This window comes from Schistocerca gregaria, chromosome X, assembly GCF_023897955.1.
Source record: "Schistocerca gregaria isolate iqSchGreg1 chromosome X, iqSchGreg1.2, whole genome shotgun sequence".
In the NCBI taxonomy this organism is placed as follows: domain Eukaryota; kingdom Metazoa; phylum Arthropoda; class Insecta; order Orthoptera; family Acrididae; genus Schistocerca; species Schistocerca gregaria.
In genome coordinates, this window is record NC_064931.1 from 805152480 (window position 1) to 805180351 (window position 27872).

General features: G+C 39.8%; 1 protein-coding gene across 1 annotated transcript in view; it reads right to left on the bottom strand.

The window, feature by feature from the left end:
- The window catches only part of LOC126298331 (dynein axonemal heavy chain 7-like), a 1150327-nt gene that overhangs the window by 739264 nt on the left and 383191 nt on the right, over positions 1 to 27872 (bottom strand). The window contains exon 24 of the mRNA XM_049989626.1: positions 10159 to 10164. Within this exon, the coding sequence (XP_049845583.1) occupies positions 10159 to 10164 (6 nt within the window). The remainder of the gene's footprint in view (positions 1 to 10158; positions 10165 to 27872) is intronic.

Genomic DNA, 27872 nt, shown 5'->3' on the forward strand with positions numbered 1-27872 from the left:
ATTGTGCATTCTTCCAGTAAAATATGAATTAAACAAACAATTTGTGCACTGTCCCACTCATACCACAAGCCTCAAGCTTATGTACAAGAAGTTCATAATTCACGTGGTAAAAAGCCTTTGAGAGACCACAAAGTGTCAGTGGCTGAGGTTTGGTTATCCACAGTATTTGTATGGAGTGTAACCATGTATGGAAGTAAAACATGGACAATGAACAATTTAGACAAGACGAGAACAGAGGCTTTTGAAATATGGTGCAACAGAAGAATACTGAAGATCAGGCGGGTAGATCACATATTGAATGCGGAAGTACTGATTTCTGAAGCAATACACTAACATTATTTTTCACTGCACTTCTATGAGACTTTTGTGATATTTTAACACCTCTATTACCTGTCTGTATGAGATTCTCGTTAAGCTTAATTTCATTCAATGTTGGATAATTGGATACTGGTCTTACCCTAAAAAAGAGGTAGTACGAGGAGTTTGAGTGTCCCCTTAAAGATTTTGCTATCCTCCAGCCAGTTTACCCTTCTCTTTCCTATGGAGATGCAGGCCATTCCTTGTGAAATCCCACCTACCAATAGCTTCAACAGGAAGCAAACCTATAACTGACAAATCATCCGCTTGAAGCCGCTGATCTAACCCCATATTGACCCTCCTGACAGAGCTGTTCAATTCTTGCTGATCATACCACATGAAAGCAGGAAGCAAGCCAATATTTGTACAGTTCGTTAAAGGTGCTATTTTTACCATATTGTAGTCCTGACCCCTATCAATGCTGTTTTCTGCTCCTCCCACTATCAGTACATGATCATGGTTTGTAAAACCATTGCATGATGATCCTGCATCCTCTATCACTTGGCTAAGACATGCGCTGGGCTTGAAATCTTTTGATCTGGTACCTGTACCTAATTTTTCCTGTAAGATATGGCCCATTCCTCTTCCATGCCTCCTACCTATCAACAGAACTTTCTTCCGAATTTCCACTTTTTTTTAAACAGTTGGTTTCGTGGTGAAAGTTTGTTACATATGAACTATACTTCCATCTACCTGAGCCTCTTCCTTAGTTAACTGTGGTAGTAAGGCAAGTCCACTGTTTGTGCCAATGATGAAACTTTCAGATACTGTTGTCTCTCTGCGGACCCTCTTCCTAGCTACTACTTTCCACCTGTCCTCACCATTCTCCCCTCTTAACCTCATCTGTTCAGCCTTAAGGGTTCTAATCTCCCCTACCGGTTCAGCTATTTACATAGCACTTGAACATACTTTACAATACCATTGAAGAGACCCATTTACTTCCCCAATTTCCATGTCACTATGTTCCCCCAATGTAAGCACCTGTCACAACAGCTGCATAATGCCCCAGAACTAACTTTTCTATGCCAGCTCAAACACTTCTCGCTTATGGTTGTTTACAGTCTTTTACAAAATTTATTTAGACGAAAAAAGTAATATCCTCTTAACTACAGAACACAAGAGTCAATAAAGTTACATGGAGCACTAATTTATGTTTACTTTCGGTACAGTAACTTCATACACTTGAAATAACGTTAAAACGCAGAGCTTGTATATCCGAAAAATTAGGCCTAAGATCGTGTATAAGAAATACGAACTTTTGAAAAGAAATAAAAGGTACAACTTAAAACCTGTAATTCCCTGAGTAGATATGGCACTACTTGTATGTAACGAAACCAACCTAAATTCTTCATTTATGTTAACGCAAACGTCTTAAATTTGTATGAAAACCTATGTACAGAGCATGCGGAAGCTGGTCCTTAAGATAGCTTTTTTTCTGATAAATACGTTGAAGCAAATGAAACCTTCAACAGATATTACGAAACAGACGCTGTTTAACTTCCCTATGGTCTAATATTAACTTAACTGACAATTATTACAGAATTAACTACTTATCTTCTCTAGCTCAGTACTCAAGCATGTGCGGTCTTCGCCTTCCCTCTGTCTAATTCCCTCAGAATAACCTCACTTTCAATTATACCTCATTGTCCTTCTTCTGCATTTGGTGTTGTTCATCTTATATCCTCCTTTCGAGACTCTGTCCATTCTGCTCCACTGATTTCCAGGTCCTTTGCTGTCTCTGAGGGAATTACAATGTCATCGGCAAACCTCAAAGTTTTTATTTCTTTTCCCTGGACTTTAATTCCTATTGCACATTTTTCTTTTGTTTCTTGTATTGTTTGATCAGTCTACATATTGAATAACATCGGAGATAGGCTAAAACCCTGTCTTAGTCCCTTCGCAAGCACTGCTTCCCTTTCATGGCCTCGACTCTTACAACTGGTTTCTGTACAGGTTGTAAATAGCATTTCGCTCCCTGTATTTTACACACCCTACACTTATAAATTCAAAGAGAGTATGTCAGTCAACATTGCAAAAAGGTTTCTCTGAGTCTACAAATGCTATAAACGTAGGTTTGCCTTTTTAACCTATGATAAATTGTAGGGTCAGTATTGCCTTGTGTGACCCTATATTTCTCCAAAATCCAAATCGATCTCCTAGAGGTCGGCTTAAACCAGTTTCTCCATTCTTCTGTAAAGAATTCGTCTTAGTATTTTGCAAACAGTAATATTCACGCCTATTACAATGTGCTTTTTTGGAACTGGAATTAATACATTCTTTTTGAAAGCTGAAGGTATTTCGCCTTTCTCATACATCTTGCTCACCAAATGGAAGAATTTTGCCATGGCTATCTCTCCCAAGGGTATCAGAAGTTGTAATCGAATGTCGTCTGCTCCCAGAGCATTGTTTCAACCTAGGTCTTTTGGGCATCTGTTAAATTCTTCTCACAGTATCATATCTCTGATCTCATCTTCATCTATGTCCTCTTTCATTGCTATAATACTGTCCTCAAGTTCATTTCCCTTGTATAGACTCTCTATGCACTCCTTCACCTTTCAGCTCCCTCTTCTCTGATTAGGACTGGTTTCCCAGCTATGCTCTTGATATTCGTACAGGTACAGCACAATTAACTGACGAAATAATAACTGCCATGGAAAATGAGGAATATGTTACTGTACTGTTCCTTGATCTAGAACAAGCTTCTGATTGTGTTAACATCACTATGTTACTTGACAAGCTGTCTGTCTGGGTATTAGAGGAACTGGTAAAGAGTTAGTAAAATCGTATATGAATAATCTAAAACAATTTGTATTGCTCCAAATAAACACTGGATCTTTCAAATTCAAAATTACTGATATCAAATATGGAGTGCCTCAAGGATGTGTCTTAAGACTCTTCATTTTCTTGATTCATATTAATGATAGATGATACTGTACTCCTAACTCTACAAAAAATGTTGTATGTAGGCAGTACATCAATAGTGTGCAGACACAAAACCTATGATAGTATGGAAGTGCTGTGCATCGGTGTAACAATTGAAATACTCCAGTATTTCAATGAAAACCATTTAAAAGTAAGTGATTCAAAGACTACAGTAATGGAATTTAACACTAGGAAACAAATAGAATTTGGTATGAAATTATCAGTAGGAAATGACATTGCAAGAAAGGAAATAATGGACAAAGTTCCTTGGGAATAACAATCCAGGGCAACCTGAAGCCTGTGAGCTTTCAAAAACATGTAACTCTTCAGGCTTTCCCGGCGAGATCTTGACATGTTGAATAATCGGGTCTACTGCCGGATGTTGGTGTCGCTGTGGCAACATATTTCGGCCACGTAACTCGTTGCCATCTTCAGGTGCAACCTGAGACTGTCATGTTGGAGGATCTTGTCCAGTATTTATGCCCAGTGGGCGCTGGGTGCTCTCTTTGCTGTCAGCGCCCGGCTGGCGCTGCTTGTAATGTGTTGTCTCTTCTCCGGTGTTCCCTCGGACATCCGCGCCCGACTTGGGCGCCATCTGTGGCAGCTCTCTGAGGCCTGTCCTGCGTCGGGCGTTCTGTTCGCGGTCCCCGCCCGCCGGGTGCTGCTGCTGAGGTTTTTACCCCTCCCTGGTGGTCCCACGGACGTCCGCGCCCGGCTCGACCACCATCTGTGGTCGTGGCAGTTGTCTGGGGCCGGACCCGCATGTGGCGTTCCGTTCGTGGTTCGCGCCCGCTTGGCGCTGCTCCTGAGGTGTTGGAACTTCCCTGGTGCTCCGATGGACGTCCGCGCCCGCCTAGTCCACCATCTGCAGTTGTGGCAGCTCTCTGAGGCCTGTCCTTTGTTGGGCGCTCCATTCGCGGTCCGCGTCCGCCTGGCGCTGATCCTGAGGCGTTGGCACTTCCCTGGTGCTCTGACGGTCGTCCGTGCTCGGCTCGTCCATCATCTGCGGTCGTGGCGGCTGTCAGAGGCCCGTCCTGCGTCGGAAGTTGCGTTCGCAGTCCGCACCCACCTGGCGCTACTCCTGCAGTGTTACTACTTCTTGAGGAGATTGTTGGTTCATTTCGTTGAGCCCTGATAAGCTCCAGAGCCGGACTCCACGCCGAGCTGAGCTACACAAGATCCTCCAACATGGCAGTCTCAGGTAGCACCTGAAGATGGCAACGAGCTACATGGCCGAAATATTCTGCCAGAGCGACACAAACATCCGGCAATAGACCCGATTATTCAACATTTCAATAACATATTTGCCATAAACATGATTAACAAATATTGTAAGAATTTCTGTGTACTAAAAACTGCTAATCATTCGTTTATTATTTCACTTTTGATGAATATTTTCCATATCAATTTTGAGTCTAATGTAAATTGGTTACAGTTGTGAAATCAAAGAGAATGAAAGTGCCAAATCCATTTACAATGAATATTATTTCACTGGTGTCATTTCTAAAAAAATTACATATTTTGCACAGAGTGTAATAGGAAATTTTAAGAGGCAGCGGTACGAGTAACAGGATGGAAATTTTTTTTTAAATTAGAATATTTTGAGATGCTGTTAGTAATTTATACAACCAATAAATCTGGAAACTGGTAATTAGTATGCAATCACTAATATGCATGAAGGTAAGACTAAGATGTTGTAGAACTTAAGACAGTAATGATTGCCCAGAGTATGACAAAGTTTGATCAAGAATTACTTACAGAAAGGATAATAATTGATAATAGAATGAAAGTGTAGCAAGCAAGGAGTGCCAGTACCTAGAGTATATGAAAAGGGAAATGCAAAAGCAGAAACCAGATGTAGTGTCGGTTATTAAAGTGAAATAGAGAAAATATAGAGATATTTAGACAGACTGATATAATGCAAAATCATCAGTATCAAGAAATAGTATTATAAGAGTACAGTTCATCAAGAGTAGGAAAGTAGGGCATGGAAACAGTCTCTGTGAAAATGGTCAGTGACACTGCTATTCTCAGCAAAATTGGAACCAAATCGCACATAAACGGTATGTATCAAGTATACGTGGAGGTGCAGCAAGACACAGATAGCATAAGGGAACTGAACAGGTAATTCAGAATGTGGAGGGAGACGAAAATCCAATAATCTTGAGACTATGCATTAGTGTAGTAAGCAGCAGAAGGCAGAATTTTGAGCGAAAACCGTTTTGTAGTACAAATGAGAAAAGGGAAAGCCACCTTGAGGTCTCCAATAATTGTCTGCTAAGGTGAAAATTACACAATGAATAAGCATATTTGGAAGAGTCAAGAAGAAACATTTAAATATCAGCTGAATTACATCATAGTTAGACAGAGGTTATGAAATCTGATATTGTATTGTAATACATATTCAGCAGCAGATACAGGCTCTCACCCTCATTAAGTAAGTAGAGTAAGTAGAACTGCAAGAGAATCATCAGGATGAGACAACATACAAGGCAGTGGAATACTGAACCAGTGAGAAATAACAATGCCTCTTCAAAATTTTCAAAGGTTGTAGGCACTATAATACTTAGTTCCATAGTAAGTAGATCACTTGCAGAATTGACATCGTGAAGAAGACTAATCACAGAAGTTATACAGTCTAATATAGTTATAAGAAAGTAAAATGTGAGCAAACAACAGGTAACAGAAGACATACTTCAAATAATCGACAAGAGAAAAAATACAAGAAATGTTAAGGAAATCAAAGGAGTATAACAAATCTCAAGTGAAATAGCGGCATTAAATGCTTGAAAAAAACTAAAGAGAAATGATCGTCGAAAGAACTGGTTCGTTGTATACAAAAACAAATTAGAATCCATTGTTAAACACAGAGGAGTCCACTGTTAACCACAGATGAGTGAGAGGATAGGCGGAAATAGAACATTGAGGGCGTCTCATAATACAACATATGATAAAAAATGAAATGAAAGTCTATTTTGGGAACAATGGGATGAATCATTAGAGTCACAATTTGAAAGCGGAGATTTGGAAGACTTGGGATCGAAAAAGGCAAAAAGGAAAGCTAACAGTTGTGCAGAATTTGTAAAATTATTGGGCAAAATGGCAACCAAACGATTATTTATGCTGTTGTGTAGAATGTATGAGATTTTAGGTATACTGTGGCACTTTCAGAAATATATTGGTCACACAATTCTGAAAGAAACAAGGGCTAGTAAATATGAGAATTAGCGCAGAATCAGCTAAATGGTTGTTGTCCATAATAATATGCAGAAAACTGCAACAACAAACGAAAACTGAAGAGTTGTTAATTGAATATTGGTTTAGGTTGTGCAAGTTAATGGCACCTGAGGGGCAGGTATGACACTGTACCTGATAGTCAAGCAAGACTTAAGAACAAATAAGACACATTCAGACCATAAATTTCTTCAAATGTCTGTACTCCCCAGTAAAATGGAAACTGAGAAAGAAAGGTGATATATAATGTGTGCAAGAACCATGGTCAACCAATAAATATAGAAACCAAGAGAGTAGTTCAATGATTAAGAAAGTTTTTAAGGCAGGAATGTAGAGTATCTCCTGCACACTTTAATCTGTATAGGCTCTACTGAAGAAGCTGTGGAGGAAAACCAAGAAAGTTTCATAAGTGGAATTTAAATTCACATCGAATGGATGTCTATCACAACATCTGTTGAAATACTGAATAACACTTTGAAAATGATAAAGAGTTGCAGGACATCTTAAGTGCCACCTCTGAAGACGTCATTGTCAATGGGATGTTAAACAGTATTCTCCTCCCCTGTTTATTAAGTGGAAAGAAAAGTCTACTGAGTGTAGAGCACAGATTGACAGTATACTAAAGAGAGAAAAAAGGTAATGAAGTGCAGCAGAAATGAGATGAGTGCCAAATGTAACATCGAAATGGAGGAAAAAGTAGCAGCAAGATAAAGGACAATAGACATAGTATGGAGGATGATGGAAGCTGACTAAAGTCTACTGATATCAAACATAGGTTATAACTTAAGAAAGATATTTCTGAGAATATGGATGTGGAACTCAGTATTGTGTAGAAGTGAATTACAGACTGTGCAAGAACTAGAATATAAGAGAATCACTACATCTGAGATGTGGTGTTATTAAAAGATTCTGAAAGAAAAAAAAACTGATTAGATACATGATGGGGACGATCTCCACAGAACATGAATAGGAAATGATATCGAGAAAATAGCGACTAGAAGGGACAAGATGGTAATAAATTTGTTGTATATAGCACATAATTATTTCCAAGACAAAAATTGTAGTACAGACAGACATAATATTACGTCAAAAAGTTGAGATTGTGAAGTGCTGGAGGTCCCTTTGAGATGAATAAATCGATACAGGGCAGATAATGGTGTTTTACGATATCAAATCAGACATAAGACTAATCACCAAGAACGTAATGAATCCGTATTGAAAAATCGATGGTGACAGGCAATGAAATTTCAGTCTATGAACCACAGATAACACAAGCTCAGATTAAAATGCCAACACCCTTTACACATTTTAGATACGAAGACGCCATTGCAACACTTGACAAGCAACATAGAACGATTCGTCATAGGTAATATTTTATTTGATGGTACATTGAACTTTGCACCAAGTGTAGGGCTGAAGTATGGAATTTATTACACTCTTTCAAGCTCTCAGTATTTCAGACTGTCTGTTTGTTGGCTTGAATGGTAACTATAGTATTTTAGTGAACATGTGTTTTCTGCAGCTATAAGCTTGGTCAGCTTAGATTTGCTAAATTGTCTTATTTAAGCCTGTCATGAAATGTCAATTGTATCTTTAGCATTCTGTTTGTAACCATTTAGGCATGAAAGTGGCATTGGGGTACACACTTAATTCTAGAGTTCACAATCATGTTTTAGGAAGCTATTTTGACGAATATGTGTGTGTGTGTGTGTGTGTGTGTGTGTGTGCGCGTGCGTGTTTGGAGAAAAACATATGTGATATAATCTCTGCATTTTTTTGTATTGCTGACATATTTTTGCAGACACTGGCAGAGAGAAAAGAACTTTTCAATTGTCAAGCATTATAGAACAATTTAGATGTGGGAACTATTTAATTTAAGAATCTATTATGTTTTGCATAAGGCATAGTACATTAGTCAAACAACAAATGCAAGTGCTGTCATCTATTGGCAACAGAAAACAACATCTGTTTTTATTTAACAATTGAAGTAGCTGATGTTAAACTGATCTTCAGTAGTTATGTATTTCTGATTTGTTAGTTACAGTGTGTAAGCAAACAATGGTTTTTAACTGTTTAAGGAGAGTTGTTTTATACTCGTTTTCATATTCCATTGCGACTTTTATATAGTTTTCAGTGAAAGGTATGGAAGTCAGACGAAATTTGTTGACAAGACAGAACAGCATTTGACATGCAAAATATTTTTAGTAATGTTTGAAAACAGATTTGGTAGTACTTTACTTTTTTAAGAAAAATATGTCATCATACATTGTAACGGGAAGTTTCATTTTAATGTCCACTAAAATACTACACTGTGATTGGGTGATGTAAAGGGTTGGAGACGGGATTGGGAGAGGGATACTGGGTAGTGGAGGGCGAGAAGTGTAGGTTGTCACATACTAATTATGATGTCATTAATAAGGGGCTAGGTGCGTTGCTTACGACCGGAAAGGTGTCTGTTGATACAGCTGCCCTTCATTTGGATCATGTATTTTTCGGATCAATTACAGAAAGATCTTTGACTTTATTTCACGATGCATGTCGATCGATTTTGATATATATCTCTGCCATATGGGTAGTATTTAAGTTTTACTTCTGGTCTTTAGAGTGGGATCTCGGCCATTGTACAGCTATGGCATGGTTGTACCACATGAGCATGCAGAAATTGAAGTGAAGAAGGAGAGACAGTTGTAAGAAGCAGTCAGTCTGTCATGGCGCTGTACAGTTTTACGTATGAAGTGCCTGTTATTGTGAGTTTATGTCAGTTGAGCCAGAAGAGGCTGTTTGAAAGTTATTTGTATCTGACAAGCTGTGGTCCTATGATTTTGGCGCTGCTCAGTTGTAGACAAGGAGTGCATAACATTGGTATTGGCATTGAAAGTGGCTACACTATTATATCTTTACAGAGCGATCTATATTTCTGAACTGGTTACGACAAGTATATATTCTTCTCTTTTTATTCTGCCCACCAATTTAATGTACTGTGTTATTGTCTTCCTGACGGTTTGACGTGTTATGTAGAGGCAGTGTGACTGATTAGGCTCTCCTACGTAATGTCTAGCAGAGTGACAAATAGACTGACGTAAATATACAGCATTATGTTCTTGTTGCATGTTTAAACCATGATCGCGAAGTTTTAGGATGCAGATATTGGTTGATGTACACCAGAGTATTTTCAAAGTAATGAGAGATTGTACTGTTACACAATATCTGTAATGGTGGATGTTTGGACATGCTTAGATATAGTCAGATGCAAACCGTACGATTACTGGAAGAACACACTTAGTTATTAACAGGTGCACCACACGCCATCTTGGATTTTGACATCATTATGCCTGTATGTAAGCAACCTATACCATTGTTTGCACTTGATGTCAGTTTTATAGCAAGGATTAATACTACATATGAGTGAAAAGTGGCTGAACTGTCAAATTTAGTCTATTGTCTTTATATGTATTTTATTACTTGTAATTTATTTCCTCAAACTTTGAGTCTCTATTCTCTCTGTGTCTATCACTATTGTATGCATTTTCTTTTCTTCTTCAGAATGCAGATTGTATGAATATTAATCTTAAAAGAACTGTTAACTTCTGTACAATCAGTTGCAGCAAATAGTTCAACCATATTTTTTGCTTCTTTGTAAATGACTATGGCCTTTGTGGTGTATTGATAGGAATATGTGGCCATGTAACACAACTCTTCTCCCAGTTTTTGGGTTGGTAACATTGTAGTGAAATTCATGTTCTATGTGCTGAATTAAATTTTCAGTCATTATTATGTAAATAAGTTATTCATACACCACAAATGCCCCATCTAAGTGTATTTTTAACATATTTTTATCACAGATTGTTGCAGTTTTAAATTTGGTGTAATAGTGGTTGACCCTTATTACAATCAGACGATAATGATATACCTTATCTGGTGCTTACATTTTTATAGTAGTTTCTATGGTATTTCTATATATATACATATAAAAGAAGATGCTGAACATTTTTGTTCATGTCAGTATTTAACATGATGTATTTCTTTAACCAATAAGTATCTTTAGATCTGTGTATTCTGTACATTTTTCTACATTTATTTCAAGGGGCATATTTATGTTTTTATTTCTGTTATATACTACATAGTACGCTCTCATAATTTATGCAGTCAGTAATTTTGATCAATTGCTTCCTGAGACATTTATGTTGCCTAACAGAAGTTGCAGTTTGGCCATGAGGTTTGTAATTGTTTTTGAGACTGTAACTCTATTGAAAATTTATCTAAATTGTGAATCATTCTTCATTTTGATTGTTTTTTTTCTAAAAATTTAAACTTAACTCTGCACTTTTCTAAAACATAAATCTGGCACATGATAACTATGCTGTCACTTCGTTTGCTTCTAAATACATCAAATATTGATGAACACACATCTTTAGTATGATCAGACTGTTTTATAAATTTATTTTCCCTTACATGTTTTTTCCAGCATTCCAAAATTCCTCCTTTCAACCATTTTTCGAGCGTTAATATCCCATGACGTTTATTTCATTATTAAGGCTACTGTTTAATCATTTTCATCCTCACAAACTAATATAATCTTAATTTAGTATAATACAATGCCAGATCGAATCCATTCAGCTTTGTACATTTGTTTTAAATTTATCAAATACTTCTCTTTAAAATGTTGCACCACCTTTTAAATTTAAATCATGACACTGTCGAAGATTCTAATCGATTGCCATAGAAGTTTAAAATGCTTATTAGTCTTCAGCAGTTATGTCAGATTATTGTAGTCTCTTTAAAATATATTTGTCTTACTTCAGTTGTTAAAAATGTCTGTTCTTTGGTTTTTCTCAATTAGCCATTTAGTTATAAGTATGTATCATTATTAAACCTATTTTTACACGAACTATTTCTTGTACTTAGGATATTTTTGTGAAAAGAACGTAAATTTCTCCTAAGAAGCCGCCATAGACCTAATAAAACCTACAATTTTCGTCTTTAACATTCTTACATTCTTCAGAACATACCTTTGCTTTTAGGTTGTTATAAAATATATATTTTCTTAGTCAAGTTCATTTGCATGCAAATTTATATCACTTGCAGGTGGATTCTGCATAATCTTTGAAACAAAATTTAATAACGTATAAACTGAACTACAGTAACTGTGTTAACACCTTGATACTTATCAATTAAATGAGTAAGACCCAATACTTTTCTCATGTTTCCCTTTTTTAAAAGTTTTAGTACTTATTTCTCAGAGATTTTCAAATTCCTTATCATATGCGTATCATTTGGTTTGTTACACAATTACTGAAGTTCAATTTCTAGTTTTTCTTTTAATATTTGTAAATTAGTTTTCTATAAATGTCTATCTCAAATGTGACATATCTTAAACTAAACGGACAGTTCTTCATATTTTTCTAAAAATTTTTATTGCTTTTATGTTTAATCAAATGTTTCAATTGCTACTATTTATTTAGAAATCATTTTAGTAGTCAATTTTTGAATTAAGACTTCTGTAACTTACACAACATTTATAATGTTCACTACTGTGATGCACATAACATCAAGTTGTTACCATTTCTTTCTTGAATGTCCATCAACATACGGTAGACATTTATCTATTTCATTTGTTTAATATTCCAAACCTCCACATGCTGATAAAGGTGCCTTGGTAAAAGTGTTAAAGAGTTGGTAGAACACAATGTTTGCTACATGGATTTTAAAGGTTGGCAACTACGGTAGTAAGAGAACGTGAGTTATGTGAGAGAGCTGAGTCTCGTTAATGTTAGGTCACACATCACTATCTGTAGCAGAAAGAGTGCTAATTGAATAACAGTCATGACATTATGGGGAAGTCATCTGGGTCTGTAACTAATGCCATCATGTCACATTCATCAGCAACTTGTCTTTTGACACAAGTGACATCTCTCACCTGTTAGTAAGAGACTGTTAATTACAAGACCTATCAATACTTGATAGATTACAGATTACTGCATAGAACTTGGGCTTTCTTTGACTGAAATGTCTTATGAAACAAAGTTCAAACACGTAAAATATCGACTGATGTGACAGACTGATCAATAGTGTAATTACGGATCTGACTGTAAGGCAATAGTCTGTGGCCAATGAATGTAACTATGAAATATTAGTGTAAATACAAAAGGATTTTTAGCTGATAATGCGCTATAGGTTACCACATTAGTCAGAAAATTGATTATCTCCACTTTTGCGGAGCCCAGAATCACTTATGAAAGTTTATTTTGGTAAAATGCGTATTTTAGAATTTGATAACTGACTGAAATATGGTCATTACATTGTCATACACTAAAAAATATTACCTGTGTGCTACTATGCTTTAACTATACTCTGTATCTTCATAATTTAGAAAAAAAATATTTACAGTAATTAAGAAAATACACTGAATCGCCAAAGAAACTGGTATAGGCGTGCTTATTCAAATGCAGATATATGTAAACAGGCGTAATACGGCGCTGCGGTCGGTGAGGGCTATATAAGACAACACATATCTGGCGCAGTTAGAGCGCTACAAGGGCAGGTTATCAAGATTTAAGGGAGTTTGAACGTGGTGTTACAGTCGGTGCACGAGAGCTGGGACACAGTTTCTCCGACGTAGCTAAGAAGTGGGGATTTTCCCAAACGACAATTTGACGAATGTACCATGGGTCATCAACAAGTGTCAGTATGTGAACCACTATACGAAACATTATCGAGATGGGCTTCCGGAGTCGAATGCCCACTTGTGTACCCTTGAAGACTGCACCACACGAAGCTTTACTCACACCTGGGTCCGTCAACACCGACGGTGGACTGTTGATGACTGGAAACATGTTGTCTGGTTGGACGGGTCTCGTTTCCAATTGTATCGAGTCGATGGACGTGTACTTATATGGAGAGAACCTCTGAATCCATGGAGCCTGCATGTCAGATGGAGACTGTTCAAGCTGATAGAGGCTCTATAATGGTGTGAGGCGTATGCAGTTGAAGTGATATTGGACCCCTGACACGTCTAGATACGACTGTGACACGTGACACATACGTAAGCATCCCGCCTGATCACCTGCAACCATTCATATCTTTTGTGCGTTCCGACAGGCTTGGGGAATTCCAGCAAGACAATGCGACACCCCATACGTCTAGAATTGCTACAGAGTGGTTCCAGTAACCCTTTTCAGAGTTTAAACACTTCCGCCGTCCACCAAACTCCCAAGACATTGGCATTATTGAGCATATCTGGGATGCCTTGCAACGTGCTGTCCAGAAGAGATTTCCACCCCCTCATACTCTTACAGATTTGTGGACAGCCCTGTAGGACTCATGGTGTCAGTTCCCTCCAGCACTACTGCAGACGTTAGTATAGTTTATGCCACATCGCTTTGAGATAGTTCTGTGTGCTCGTGGGGGCCCTACACAATTTTGGTCAGGTGTACCAGTTTCTTTGGCTCTTCGGTGTAAGTGCAATTATGTGCCATCTTTGATACTGCTTCACCAGTTCACAACCAAAATGTAATACCCTCACTATTTTTTGTACATCATTGAGAGACGAGTTAGGCCAAGCACCCTTCAACTAAATGGCACTATGCTGCTGCTTTATTGCTTGCTTAAGGACAGACTGGATGCGAGAGATGTCAATGGGGTTTCCTGTTAGCAGGCACCTAGAAAAGGGTCAACGGTTGTTTTAGTACGGCCATATTTTAAAAGTGCTCAACAAAGGTGTGCAGGTGGTACTGAGGGTGTGGCCAAACTCAGGAATCTTAGGGGGAGCCTTTGCAATGTAATTCACACGCATATCACACGCCTTCTCCTCCTCCAGGATAACAACGTAGGAGAGTGTCAAATAAGAGGCCTCAAAAACGCTAACACCCTTTGTTGCTTTGGATAACGTTCAAATTTTGTTGACTGATTTTGAAAGATCTCTATATACCAGACCACAAAATTGTGGTCTCCCTGCGGTCCAAATGGGTCAGATCATTTTAATGAGGTTTCAGCACCACAAAGTCCGTAGAGAAGGGCTGTATCGCCCAGGAGGGTGTCAGCAGTGTTAAAGGTAGTCAAGAACGTCATTTCGTTGCACATAACATTGCAAACTGTCGTTCTCGCCTGCGGAATGTGTGTAAATGAATGTCCATGGTAATGGGTGTGTGAAGCGCTTCCGTTTGCGATACGTATTCACAGTGGTGTTTGGCAAAATCCTCGTCATCCCCAAATAACTACTGCAACCTACATCCATATGAATCTGCGTAGTGTATTGATCCCTTGGTCTACCTCTACGATTTTTATCCTCCACGCTGCCCTCCAATACTAAATTGGTGATCCCTTGATGCCTCAGAACATGTCCTACCAACCGATGCCTTCTTCTAGTCAAGTTATGCCATAAATTCCTCTTCTCCCAATTCTATTCAGTACCCCCTCGATCTACTCATCTAATCTTCAGCATTCTTCTGTAGCACCACATTTCGAAAGCTTCTATTCTCTTCTTCTCTAAACTATTTGTCGTCCATGTTTCACATCCATACAAATACCTTTAGAAAAGACTTACTCACACTTAAATCTAAAATCGATGTTGACAAATTTCTCTTCTTCAGAAACGCTTTTTCCTTGCCATTGCCAGTCTACATTTAATATCCTCTCTACTTCGATCATCATCAGTTATTTCGCTCCCCAAATAGCACAACTTATCTACTACTTTAAGCGTCTCTTTTCCTAATTCAATTCCCTCGGCGTCACCCGACTTAATTCGACTACATTCCATTATCCTCGTTTTGCTTTTGATGATGTTTATCTTATATCCTCCTTTCAAGACACTGTACATTCCGTTCAACTGCTCTTCCAGGTACATTGCTGTCTCTGACAGAATTACAATGTTATCAGCAAACCTCAAAGTTTTTAATTTCTTCTCCATGGATTTTAATACCTACTCCAAACTTTTCTTTCGTATCCTTTACTGCTTGCTCAGTATACAGATTGCATATCAGGGATAGGCTTCAACCCTGTCTCACTCCCTTCCCAACCACTACTTCCCTCTCATGCCCTTCGACTCATAACTGCCATGTCGTTTCTGTAAAAATTGTAAATAGCCTTTTGCTCCTTGTATTTGACACCTGCCACCTTCAGAATTTGAAAGAGAGTACTCCGGCCAGCATTGTCAAAAGCTTTCTCTAAGTCTACAAATGCTAGAAACGTAGGTTTGCCTTTCCTTGATCTATATTCTAAGATAAGTCGTAGGGTCAGTATTGGCTCAAGTGTTCGAACATGTCTGCGGAATCCGAACTGATCTTCCCCAAGGTCGTCTTCTACCAGTTTTCCCATTCGTCTGTAAAGAATTCATGTCAGTGTTTTGCAACCGGCCGGTGTGGCTGTGCGGTTCTAGGCACTTCAGTCTGGAACCGCGTGGCCGCTACGGTCGCAGGTTCGAATCCTACCTCGGGCATGGATGTGTGTGATGTCCAAAGGTTAGTTAGATTTAAGTATTTCTAAGTACTAGGGGACTTATGACCACAGATGTTAACTCCCATAGTGAGCAAAGAGCGGTTTTTTTAAGTATTTTGCAGCCGTGACTTATTAAGCTAATGGTTCGATAATTTTCACACCTGTCAACACTTGCTTTCTTTGGGATTGGAATTATTATATTTCTCTTGAAGTCTGAGGGTATTTCGCCTGTGCGATACATCTTGCTGACCAGATGGTAGAGTTTCGTCAGGGCTGGCTCTCCCAAGGCCATCAAATGTTGGCTACCACTGGGGCCCTGTTTCGACTTAGGACTTTCACTGCCTTGTCAAATTCATCTCGCAGTATCATATCTCCCATTTCATCTTCACCTATTTGCTCGTCCATTTCCATAATGTAGCCCTCAAGTACACGCCCTTGTATAGACTCTCTGTACACTCTTTTCACCATTCTGCTTTTCCTTCTTTGTTAGAACTGGTTTTCCATCCGAGCTCTTGATATTCATACAAGTGTTTCTCTTTTCTCCAAAGGTCTCTTTTATTTTCCTATGGGCAGTATACAGGGTGGTCCATTAATCGTGAGAGGGCAAAATATCTCATGAAATAAACGTCAAACGAAGAAACTACAAAGAACAAAACTTGTCTAGCTTGAAGGGGGAAACCAGATGGCGCTATGGTTGGCCCGCTAGATGACGCTGCCATAGGTCCAATGGATATCAACTGCGTTTTTTTAAAAATTGGAACTCCCACTGCAAAAAGGTGGGAATTGAAGGAGATGGAACCTGGATAAACTGAACAGAGAGATTATTAGGGAAAGAAATACAGTAGAAGAAGAATGGGTAACTTTGAGAGATCGAATAGTGAAGGCAGCAGAGGATCAAGTAGGTAAAGAGACGAGGGCTGGTAGAAAACCTTGATTATCAGGACAGATATTGAATTTAATTGATGAAAGGGGAAAGTACAAAAATGTAGAAAATGATGTAGGCACAAGAGGAATACAAACGTCTCAAAAATGAGGCCGACAGGAAGTGCAAAATGGCTAAGCAGGGTTGGCTAGAGGACAAATGTAAGGCTGTATACCTGCGCCGGCGAAACATTGCACTTCACAGTTCGCTTTTTGTCAAGTTAGGTTGGCTATCCTGTAATAGCGATGTTGCAACAGCAGCCTCTATATACACAGCAGACGATACAGTTTTTCGTCCCATCTCTCTAACGCAAGCGATTAAGCAATTACAGAGTATATAAAACTCGTTTTTAGTTATACTATAATGACAGGAAGTAAACAACCGTATAATAATGCACGTAAAAGCATAACAATGCGCACCCTTTCGATAACGGAGCAAAAAAACACAGAAAACGAGCATCTGACGACTGGTACTTTAAAATCAGTACTGTACATAGTTTACAAAATAAATAGTAACCGAGACTACAATAAATGACCAATATTATTAACTTTTAACTCACCAATTTACAGTGATAATTTCGCAATTCCATTCAGCTCGTCATTGTCACTGTTGTCCGATTCATCGCCAAAACCGTCTTCATCGTCGTCATCAGCAAGATAAATCATTAACTGTTCATGGGCACTGGTAATGCCTTCTGTTGTCTATGCTGGTCGTATAAGCTTCTCTACGTGCATAACTTTTTCCCTCCATGAGGCTGCATCCCCAGTTACAAGAGCTTCACGCAACAGCTTTTCCACCTCTGTTATTGTAAAGGACTTGTTGTTGTTTCTTATGTACATTTTTACATCACTCCACACTAACTCAATAGGTTTGAAACGGCAGTGATATGGTGGCAGCCTTATTACACCATGACCCTGCTCCTTGGCAATTTCGTCTACTACATATGTAGGTGTCGTAGGCTTATTTTCTTTAACAAGAGAATGTAATAAAACCTTTGTCATACTCATATCCGCTGCAATATTTCGAGCCTGTAACAACTGAACCATAACTTCTTTCCGATCATGTGTGGTTGGGGCTTTGTTCTGCATCACCAAATGATATGGAGCATTGTCGATTACAATTGTTATAGAGGCAGGAAATTGTTTTAAAAGGTTCCTGAACCACTCTACCAATCGTGTGTGATCAATATATTTCGAGCCTGTAACAACTGAACCATAACTTCTTTCAGATCATGTGTGGTTGGGGCTTTGTTCTGCATCACCAAATTACACTCCTGGAAATTGAAATAAGAACACCGTGAATTCATTGTCCCAGGAAGGGGAAACTTTATTGACACATTCCTGGGGTCAGATACATCACATGATCACACTGACAGAACCACAGGCACATAGACACAGGCAACAGAGCATGCACAATGTCGGCACTAGTACAGTGTATATCCATCTTTCGCAGCAATGCAGGCTGCTATTCTCCCATGGAGACGATCGTAGATATGCTGGATGTAGTCCTGTGGAACGGCTTGCCATGCCATTTCCACCTGGCGCATCAGTTGGACCAGAGTTCGTGCTGGACGTGCAGACCGCGTGAGACGACGCTTCATCCAGTCCCAAACATGCTCAAAGGGGAACAGATCCGGAGATCTTGCTGGCCAGGGTAGTTGACTTACACCTTCTAGAGCACGTTGGGTGGCACGGGATACATGCGGACGTGCATTGTCCTGTTGGAACAGCAAGTTCCCTTGCCGGTCTAGGAATGGTAGAACGATGGGTTCGATGACGGTTTGGATGTACCGTGCACTATTCAGTGTCCCCTCGACGATCACCAGAGGTGTACGGACAGTTGGCCCTGTGTGCTTCGGTCGTATGCAGTCCTGATTGTGGCGCTCACGTGCACGGCGCCAAACACGCATACGACCATCATTGGCACCAAGGCAGAAGCGACTCTCATCGCTGAAGACGACACATCTCCATTCGTCCCTCCATTCACGCCTGTCGCGACACCACTGGAGGCGGGCTGCACGATGTTGGGGCGTGAGCGGAAGACGGCCTAACGGTGTGCGGGACCGTAGCCCAGCTTCATGGAGACGGTTGCGAATGGTCCTCGCCGATACCCCAGGAGCAGCAGTGTCCCTAATTTGCTGGGAATTGGCGGTGCGGTCCCCTACGGCACTGCGTAGGATCCTACGGTCTTGGCGTGCATCCGTGCGCCGGTGCGGTCCGGTACCAGGTCGATGGGCACGTGCACCTTCCACCGACCACTGGCGACGACATCCATGTACTGTGGAGACCTCACGCCCCACGTGTTGAGCAATACGGCGGTACGTCCACCCAGCTTCCCGCATGCCCACTATACGCCCTCGCTCAAAGTCCGTCAACTGCATATACAGTTCACGTCCACGCTGTCGCGGCATGCTACCAGTGTTAAAGACTGCGATGGAGCTCCGTATGCCACGGCAAACTGGCTGACACTGACGGCGGCGATGCACAAATGCTGCACAGCTAGCGCCATTCGACGGCCAACACCGCGGTTCCTGGTGTGTCCGCTGTGCCGTGCGTGTGATCATTGCTTGTACAGCCCTCTCGCAGTGTCCGGAGCAAGTATGGTGGGTCTGACACACCGGTGTCAATGTGTTCTTTTTTCCATTTCCAGGAGTGTATATGGAGCACTGTACATTACAATTGTTATAGGGGCAGGAAATTGTTTTAAAAGGTTCCTGAACCACTCTACCAATCGTGTGTGATCAATATCTTCATGGTAATCACCAGTCTTTTTTGATCTAAAAACGAAAAGTGCGTCGGGGACAAAACCACTGCTGGAGCCTGCATGGGCCACAATTAATCTAGCTCCTCTTCCCGTCGGCTGATGGCCGCTACTGTTGGGTGTGTTACCTGTCCAGCATTTACTGACAGCTTCCCCGGCATTAACCAACGTTTCGTCTAGCCAAATTATGGAATGTATGTCTCTGTACACAATTTTGTGCAAGAAAATGCTATGAGCGGTAACAATATGTGCCCTCTCTAAGAGTACTTTGCGTCCGTCTAGCGTTTTGTAACGGAAAACCATATTTTTAGCACAATTTTTAGTGATGTTTTACCACCCCTGAAGAGTTCACTTTCTTTTAAAGAGACTAATAACTTAGCTACAGTTGGATACTCTTTTCTGCTGTAGTAAGCATAAACACGAGTTCTGCGTAGTAACTCCAGTGCCTGGCTGTTTAGCGGCACACCTCGGCACAAAGGATTGCCACTAGGTGAACGAAGTCTTTTCGGTGGCAAGTATGTAAACTCACAACCTAACAAAAGTCACAACTATATAGAACACAGTACAAAGAAAACAACGGAAAACAACATACAATTCACGTTGTTTATACATTCACAAAACAAAGCCGGCAACGCGGAAACTTTGACGTCACAGCACGTGAGTAACAGCAGTGCTCACTGCGCTGTGATTGGCTGGCACCCCTCGCTGAACGAGTAGCGCCTCTCGTTCTTCACTTGTTACACTGTTACGCTACTAACTTCATACACAAACGTCAAGTGCAATATTACAGCGGCCCTGGTATAGAGGTGTATATCGCAAGGTGTAAGATATACAGGGTGGCCCATTGATAGTGACCGGGCCAAATAGCTCACGAAATAAGCATCAAACGAAAAAACTACAAAGAACGAAACTCGTATAGTTTGAAGGGGGAAACCAGATGGCGCTATGGTTGGCCCTCTAGATGGCGCTGCCATAGATCAAACGCATATAACTGCGTTTATTTAAATAGGAATTTCCATTTTTATTACATATTCGTGTAGTACGTAAAGAAATATTCATATTTTAGCTGGACGACTTTTTTCACTTTGTGACAGATAGCGTTGTAATAGTCACAAATGTATAAGTACGTGGTATCACGTAACATTCCGCCAGTGCATACGATATTTGCTTCGTGACACATTACCCGTGTTAAAATGGACCGATTACCAATTACAGAAAAGGTCGATATCGTGTTGATATCTGGCTATTGTGATCAAAATGCCCAACGGGCGTGTGCTATGTATGCTGATCGGTATCCTGGACGACATCATCCAAGTGTTCGGACCGTTCGCCGGATAGTTACGTTATTTAAGAAAACAGGAAGTGTTCAGCCACATGTGAAACGTCAACCAAGACCAGCACAAATGATGATGGTCAAGTAGGTGTTTTAGCTGCTGTCGCGGCTAATCCGCACATCAGTAGCAGACAAATTGCGCGAGAACCGGGAATCTCAAAAACGTCGGTGTTGAGAATGCTACAATCAACATCGATTGCACCTGTACCATATATCTATGCACCAGGAATTGCATGCCGACGATTTTGAACGTCGTGTAGTTCTGCCACTGGGCACAAGAGAAATTTTGGGACGATGACAGATTTTTTGCACGTTTCTTTTTTAGCGACGAAGCATCATTCACCAAAAGCGGTAACGTAAACCGGCATAATATGCACTATTGGGCTATGGAAAATCCACGATGGCTGCGACAAGTGGAACATCAGAGACCTTGTCGGTTTATTGTATGGTGCGGCCTTATGGGAGGAAGGATAATTGGTCCCCATTTTATCTATGGCAATCTAAATGATGCAATGAATGCTGATTTCCTACGTAATGTTCTGCCGATGTTAGTACAAGATGTTTCACTGCATGACGGAATGGCAACGTACTTCAAACTTAATGGATGTCTAGACATAGCTCGCGTGGGGTTGAAACGGTATTGAATAGCATATTTCATGACAGGTGAATTGGTCGTCGAAGCACCATACTATGGCCCGCACGTTCACGGGGTCTGACGTCCTGGGATTTCTTTCTGTGGTGAAAGTTGAAGGATATTTGCTATTGTGATCCACCGACAACGCCTGACAACATGCGTCAGCGCATTGCCAATGAATGTGCGGACATTACGGAAGGCGAACTACTCGCTGTTGAGAGGAGTGTCGTTACAGGTATTGCCAAATGCATTGAGGTTGACGAACATAATTTTGAGAATTTATTACGTTAATGTGGTATTTGCAGGTAATCACGCTATAACAGCATGTGTTCTCAGAAATGATATGTTCACAAAGGTACATGTATCACATTGGATAATTTAGGTTAAGTAGTGTGTAAGCTTAGGGACTGATGACGTTAGCGGTTAAGTCCCATAAGATTTCACACACATTTGAACATTTTCAGTTTCTTCAGTTTTAATCTATAGTTCATAACCAATAGATTGTGGTCAGAGTCCACATCTGCACCTGAAAATGTGTTAGAATTTAAAATTCGGTTCCTGAATCTCTGTCTTACTATTATATAATCTATCTGAAACCTTCCAGTGTATCCAGGCCTCTTCCATGTATACAACATTCTTTCGTGACTCTTAAACCAAGTGTTAGCTATGATTAAGTTATGCTCTGTGCAGAATTCTACCAGGCGGCTTCCTCTTTCATTTCTTACCTCCATTCCATATTCACCTACTACGTTTCCTTCTCTTCCTTTTCCTACTATCGAATTCCAGTCACCCATGACAATTAAATTTTCGTCTGCCTTCACTGTCTAAATAATTTCTTTTATCTCGTCATACATTTCGTCAATCTCTTCGTCATCTGCAGAGCTAGTTGGCATATAAACTTGTACTACTGTGGTAGGCATGGGATTCGCGTCTGTCTTGGCCACAATAATGCGTTCACTATGCTGTTTGTAGTAGTTTACCCGCACTCCTATTTTTTTATTCATTAACCTACTAAGTATTACCCTTGTTTGATTTTGTATTTATAACCCTGTATTCACCTGACCAGAAGTCTTGTTCCTCTTGCCACTTCACTAATTCCCACTATAAGTAACTTTAACCTATCCATTTCCCTTTCCAGATTTTCTAAGCTACTTTCCCGATTAAGGGATCTGACATTCAACGCTCCAAACCGTAGAACGCCAGTTATCTTTCTCCTGATAACGACATCCTCCTGAGTAATCCCCGCCCAGATTTTGGAACTAAAAGGTTCTCTCTAAAATTTTGGTCCAAATTCGCTTGATGGGAGATACAAATCTGTGGATGATAATTATCACTGGCATTGTTGCATACGACTGTGTCATAGCATTCTTTGACTGCACGAGCTCTTCTGTATATTTTTCGCTCAAAATGATAAACTATGGTTTGCATAAAACCTGACTGATTGACTTTATACATAGCATTCTAGGGTATAACAAGAAGCTTCGTCTTAAAATCAGCTATGAATTGCTCCATAGTATTGCCTATAGTGACATCTCCTCTGCACGTTTACTTGAAATAAATGAAGTAATTTTGTGGATCTCTTTTCCATATAATTTCTTAATTCTGTTTAACCAGGTCGGTGAAGTTTGAAAAGCAGAATATTAACCTTACTTGCAATTCAGAGGGCCCAGTCTCGAAGACCTCCCTCGGTAAAGCTGCACTGATTTTCGTGAGTAGTTGTAAAGCATTGAATATAGTTCGTATATCACCAATTTGTGAATTTAATTTTGACGGCTGTTTCATACTTGATGTAGATCTTTCTCCCATTTATACAGTTCACGTACAGATTTTACGAAATTAAACAGGCTTCTAGTGTACATATTTTCTTTAGTCCAGGAAGGTCCTGTATTTTTTCTGGACTTTTTTTAACACAAAAATGTTCAGTCTAAACGCAATTGTGAGGTTATTTCCTGTTTCTTCTAACGTTTCCACAATTTCTAACGAAATGTCGACATCATTAGAATGAATGTCCAAGAAATTAACTACAAAATAACACATATGTAGATCTACAGGACAAGTAGGTGATTTCGATTGCATAATATGTTCTTCATATTTACATCTACATCTACATCTACATGACTACTCTGCAATTCACATTTAAGTGCTTGGCAGAGGGTTCATCGAACCGCAATCATACTATCTCTCTACCATTCCACTCCCTAACAGAGCGCGGGAACAACGAACACCTTAACCTGTAAGGTGTCAGGCAAATCCCACACCTTCCATGAAAACCCTGACATGATAAGCAAATCCAGTAGTATGTCACAGAGCTCCGAATAAATCGTGACATTAAATTAACCAAAGTAATACGAGTAACGAGTGAGCAAATGGAATACCACAGACTAACACAAGAATGCCTAAATGCATGTCATACCTTCCCACTGTGAGACAGATGCAATTCCGAGGGGAGAAACGAGAAGAGAAGCCGAGAGCAGAACCGTGTTAAGCTAGAACGCCCTACGATAAGGGACGAACTGGACACCCACGTCGCCAGCTAACCACTAGGGCACACCACCAGCAGTTTTAGCGTGAGACTTTTTCGCGTCTCTGTTACGTCAAGGACCACCCCCCAAGCCCATGTTAAAAGCTAGAGCCCTCCAGAAAAACAGTATAGATCTTACGATAACACAAAAAGGGGCACTACCACCCGCAAGTTTTAGCATGAGACTTTTTCGCGTCTGTGTTACGTTAGGACCACCCGTCAGCCCATGTTAAAAGCTAGAGCCCTCCAGAGGAACAGTATAGATCTTACGATAACTCTAAAAGGACCACACCAGCTGCAGGTTTTAGCGTGAGACTTTTTCGCATGTTATTACTGGTAAATAATCAGCACAATATTGCAAGATTATGTTGCAGATAAGATCGTCAGGAGAAAGAAGAATGAAGAGAGAATAAGGTGGGAAAAAGAAAGTAGTTTCAATAATAACACCAATAGTACCATAGATTAAGGTGAAGGGATAAAGCGTAGATAGTCTAACAGCATGATATACTAAAATGCTATACACCACGACACTACACAAAAATAAAAACGAATTTGAGGATTCTTGAGTAGACGTTAAGACTCAAAATATCTTAGAATTGTAACATGGAAAGGGCGCCGAAATTTGTATAGCTTTTTAAGAAGGCCGAAAATGATGTACATACTAGACATATGTTAGATGATTATAAGTAAAACTTTTTGTAAGAACCATTGTAAAAACTCCAACAAAGACCAGATGCAACAACCCACAAGTTGCAACGCGAGAAGTATCAAGAAAGAAAAGGACGTAATTAGCAAGACACGATTCCTACAACGCAGAAGTGTCGAGAGAAGAGAAAGGACAGCAAGACCAACAGAAGGCCCTTGTATAGAAAGTGGGCAATAAATTTGCCGGCTAGGTGGAGCCTTGCTGGGATGGAACAGGGAGCCACACAGTGACAGCCTTGCAGAGACGCCACGGGACACCAGAAGAGACCGGTGCAGGGACACCGGATTTTTACCGCTCGTAAACCCTGGGGCGCCCCCAACTCAGCGGAGTGAGCAAAAAACCGGCCCGACGAGAAGACCGCTTGGGCAAGCCACCACTGGCAAAGAAATATGTGTAAAAGTCACACTACTGCTATTAAACAGCACGCTGATGCAAGAAAATGAAGAAAACTTCCACAAAGTAAAAATGACATGCCCAAACAATTTATCAAACTGTTACTAGAAGGAGAACTTTAAAGCGACTAGTTATCAATAAATATTTCCATGTCCTGCCCAGAGAAGAACCAAGAAGCAAGTAAGAAGCACAGAAAAAGCAGGAAGAACAGAAGTTGAAGATTCGTAAGATTGAGACCAAGAAAGAAGATGGGTGAAGAATAGACGACATACCTTCCCAAATCCCTAGCCTATTGTAAACTAGTCGTCTGCGAAGTATTACAACGAAAAACGACCGCTTTCAGCGACACATGACGATGACTTTCACGCATACAAAGCCAGTAAACCACGAGATTCTGCACTCACAGCTCCATTCCATTATGGGACCTCCACAACAGCAACACACACTTGCAAAGCCAACAAGGAATGACGAACGAAGCTGTACATCAACTACTTGCCCACATCCATCTCGCTCAATTCCATCACCTTCGTGCAAAAAACATTCGCCAACCTAATGCTTAAACATTCATAGGATTGTGTGAACGTGTGAAATCAAATTATGTAATGTAGAAATTGTGCAAAAGAGACTGTCAAAAGCTAAATAACTTAAGCACACCAGACAGCTAATAAACTACAAAATAATAGTCATTGACTATGGACTTAAGTAAAAATAGACTATCGATAAAAACAAGTCATTAGTTCTGAAATGGACAGTATATAAAGAAACAATATGCCACTTATTTTCTCCTCATAAAAATAAAAGAATAACTATATTTTACTTATACTCGTTATAAAAACAAGGAAAAAGAAATTATCTTGTTGGATGTTATCCCTTTTTTTAACATTTGTACCATTTATTAGGATAATATCTCAATACTTGTGTACTTATATTTCTTTGTCAAAGCAATTCTTGGAAATAATTCTTATTTGTTAGTATAACAATGTTGAAATGAATGTCTAGAAACAAAAACATTTTACTTGTACATGATATTTAGAAAATGTGTTAGGAATAGATTTTACTTAATTACTACACTTACAAAAACAATATTTCGAAGAAAATCGATGTGAAAGACTCCTCACTTTCGATAACAAACCTCTTAAAAAAACATACTTCACACTTAAATGAAAAAAAGAAAAAAAAGAAAAAATTAATAATAGCATAAAAATAGTCTTCTCTTATCATTTTTAATTATAATGTGGAAGAATATAAAAATATAAATTAGTAATACAAACTAGCATAGAACAGAATAACGTGGCTGAACAGTACCCAACAAAATTGAGATAAATTAGAAAATTTTTGACTGACTTAGACAACGATTCAATCATTGCCTAAATTCAGTGCAAAAGTTAAGTTCGAAGGGTGGTGATATGTAAGGTGTCAGGCAAATCTAACACCTTCCATGAAAACCCTGACATGATAAGCAAACCCAGTAGTATGTCACAGAGCTCCGAATAAATCGTGACATTAAATTAACCAAAGTAATATGAGTAATGAGTGAGCAAATGGAATACCACAGACTAACACAAGAATACCTAAATGCATGTCGTACCTTCCCACCGTGAGACCGACGCAGTTCTGAGGGGAGAAATGAGAACAGAAGCCGAGAGCGAACCATGAACCATGTTAAGCTAGAAGGCCCTACGATAAGGGACGGGCTGGACACCCACGTCGCCAGCTAACCACTTTTTCGCATCTCTGTTACGTCAAGGACCACCCCCACCCCCAGCCCATGTTAAAAGCTAGAGCCCTCCAGAAAAACAGTATAGATCTTACGATAACACAAAAAGGGGCACTACCACCCGCAAGTTTTAGCGTGAGACTTTTTCGCGTCTCTGTTACGTTTCAAACTTTAAAAACATTGCCCCACCACGAAAAGTATAACGTTTCTCATTGGATAGACAGAATTTTTGTAGGCGGAGCTTAAGGTTAACATTGAGACCCTGATTGGTCAGATGAAAACACAGCCAGATAGTTTTTTTTTAAACCAACTTCGGAAAATTGTAGTTAGGAGAGAGTTAGTTCCGAGACGGCGAACTGGATGGCTGCTGCGCCGGCCGCAGCCCCCTGACGAACACCGACAAGGTAATGAACGCACGTGATGCCGGATAGCAGCGCATAAAGCTTCACACAGAACTGCAGAAGTCTCATCTCTTACACCCCCTTTTTGCGTAATACTAGTGTCGATTGTAAATTAAAGTTCATGGTGTCCACATTTGCCACTTGAAGTAAAAATCTGAAACGCCATGATTTTTCTGTTATATGGTTATTGAGAAGCCACATCAACCACTGTAATTTTCGACAAGTTAGATAAGTAGTTAAAGATAATTGAGGGTCACTGTAGACCATTATGATAGTTTTCTCTTTTGTGAAACTTAATTTAAGCCTAGATTATAGATGTGATATGGCATAGGTCATCCTTCGATCCATTGTAGAACTTGGAAACCCACTCAGGGAATATTCGTTCACATTTTTGTTGAACGCAGTTGGTTTTTACCATCCTGTATGGAAACATTTCCTTTTATCAATAGTGCAATTTATAAACAATGTTTTGTGAGTAGAATAGAATTTTCAATGGTAAACGTAACTGCTTTTTGGACATTATTTTACCAGCTAACTAAA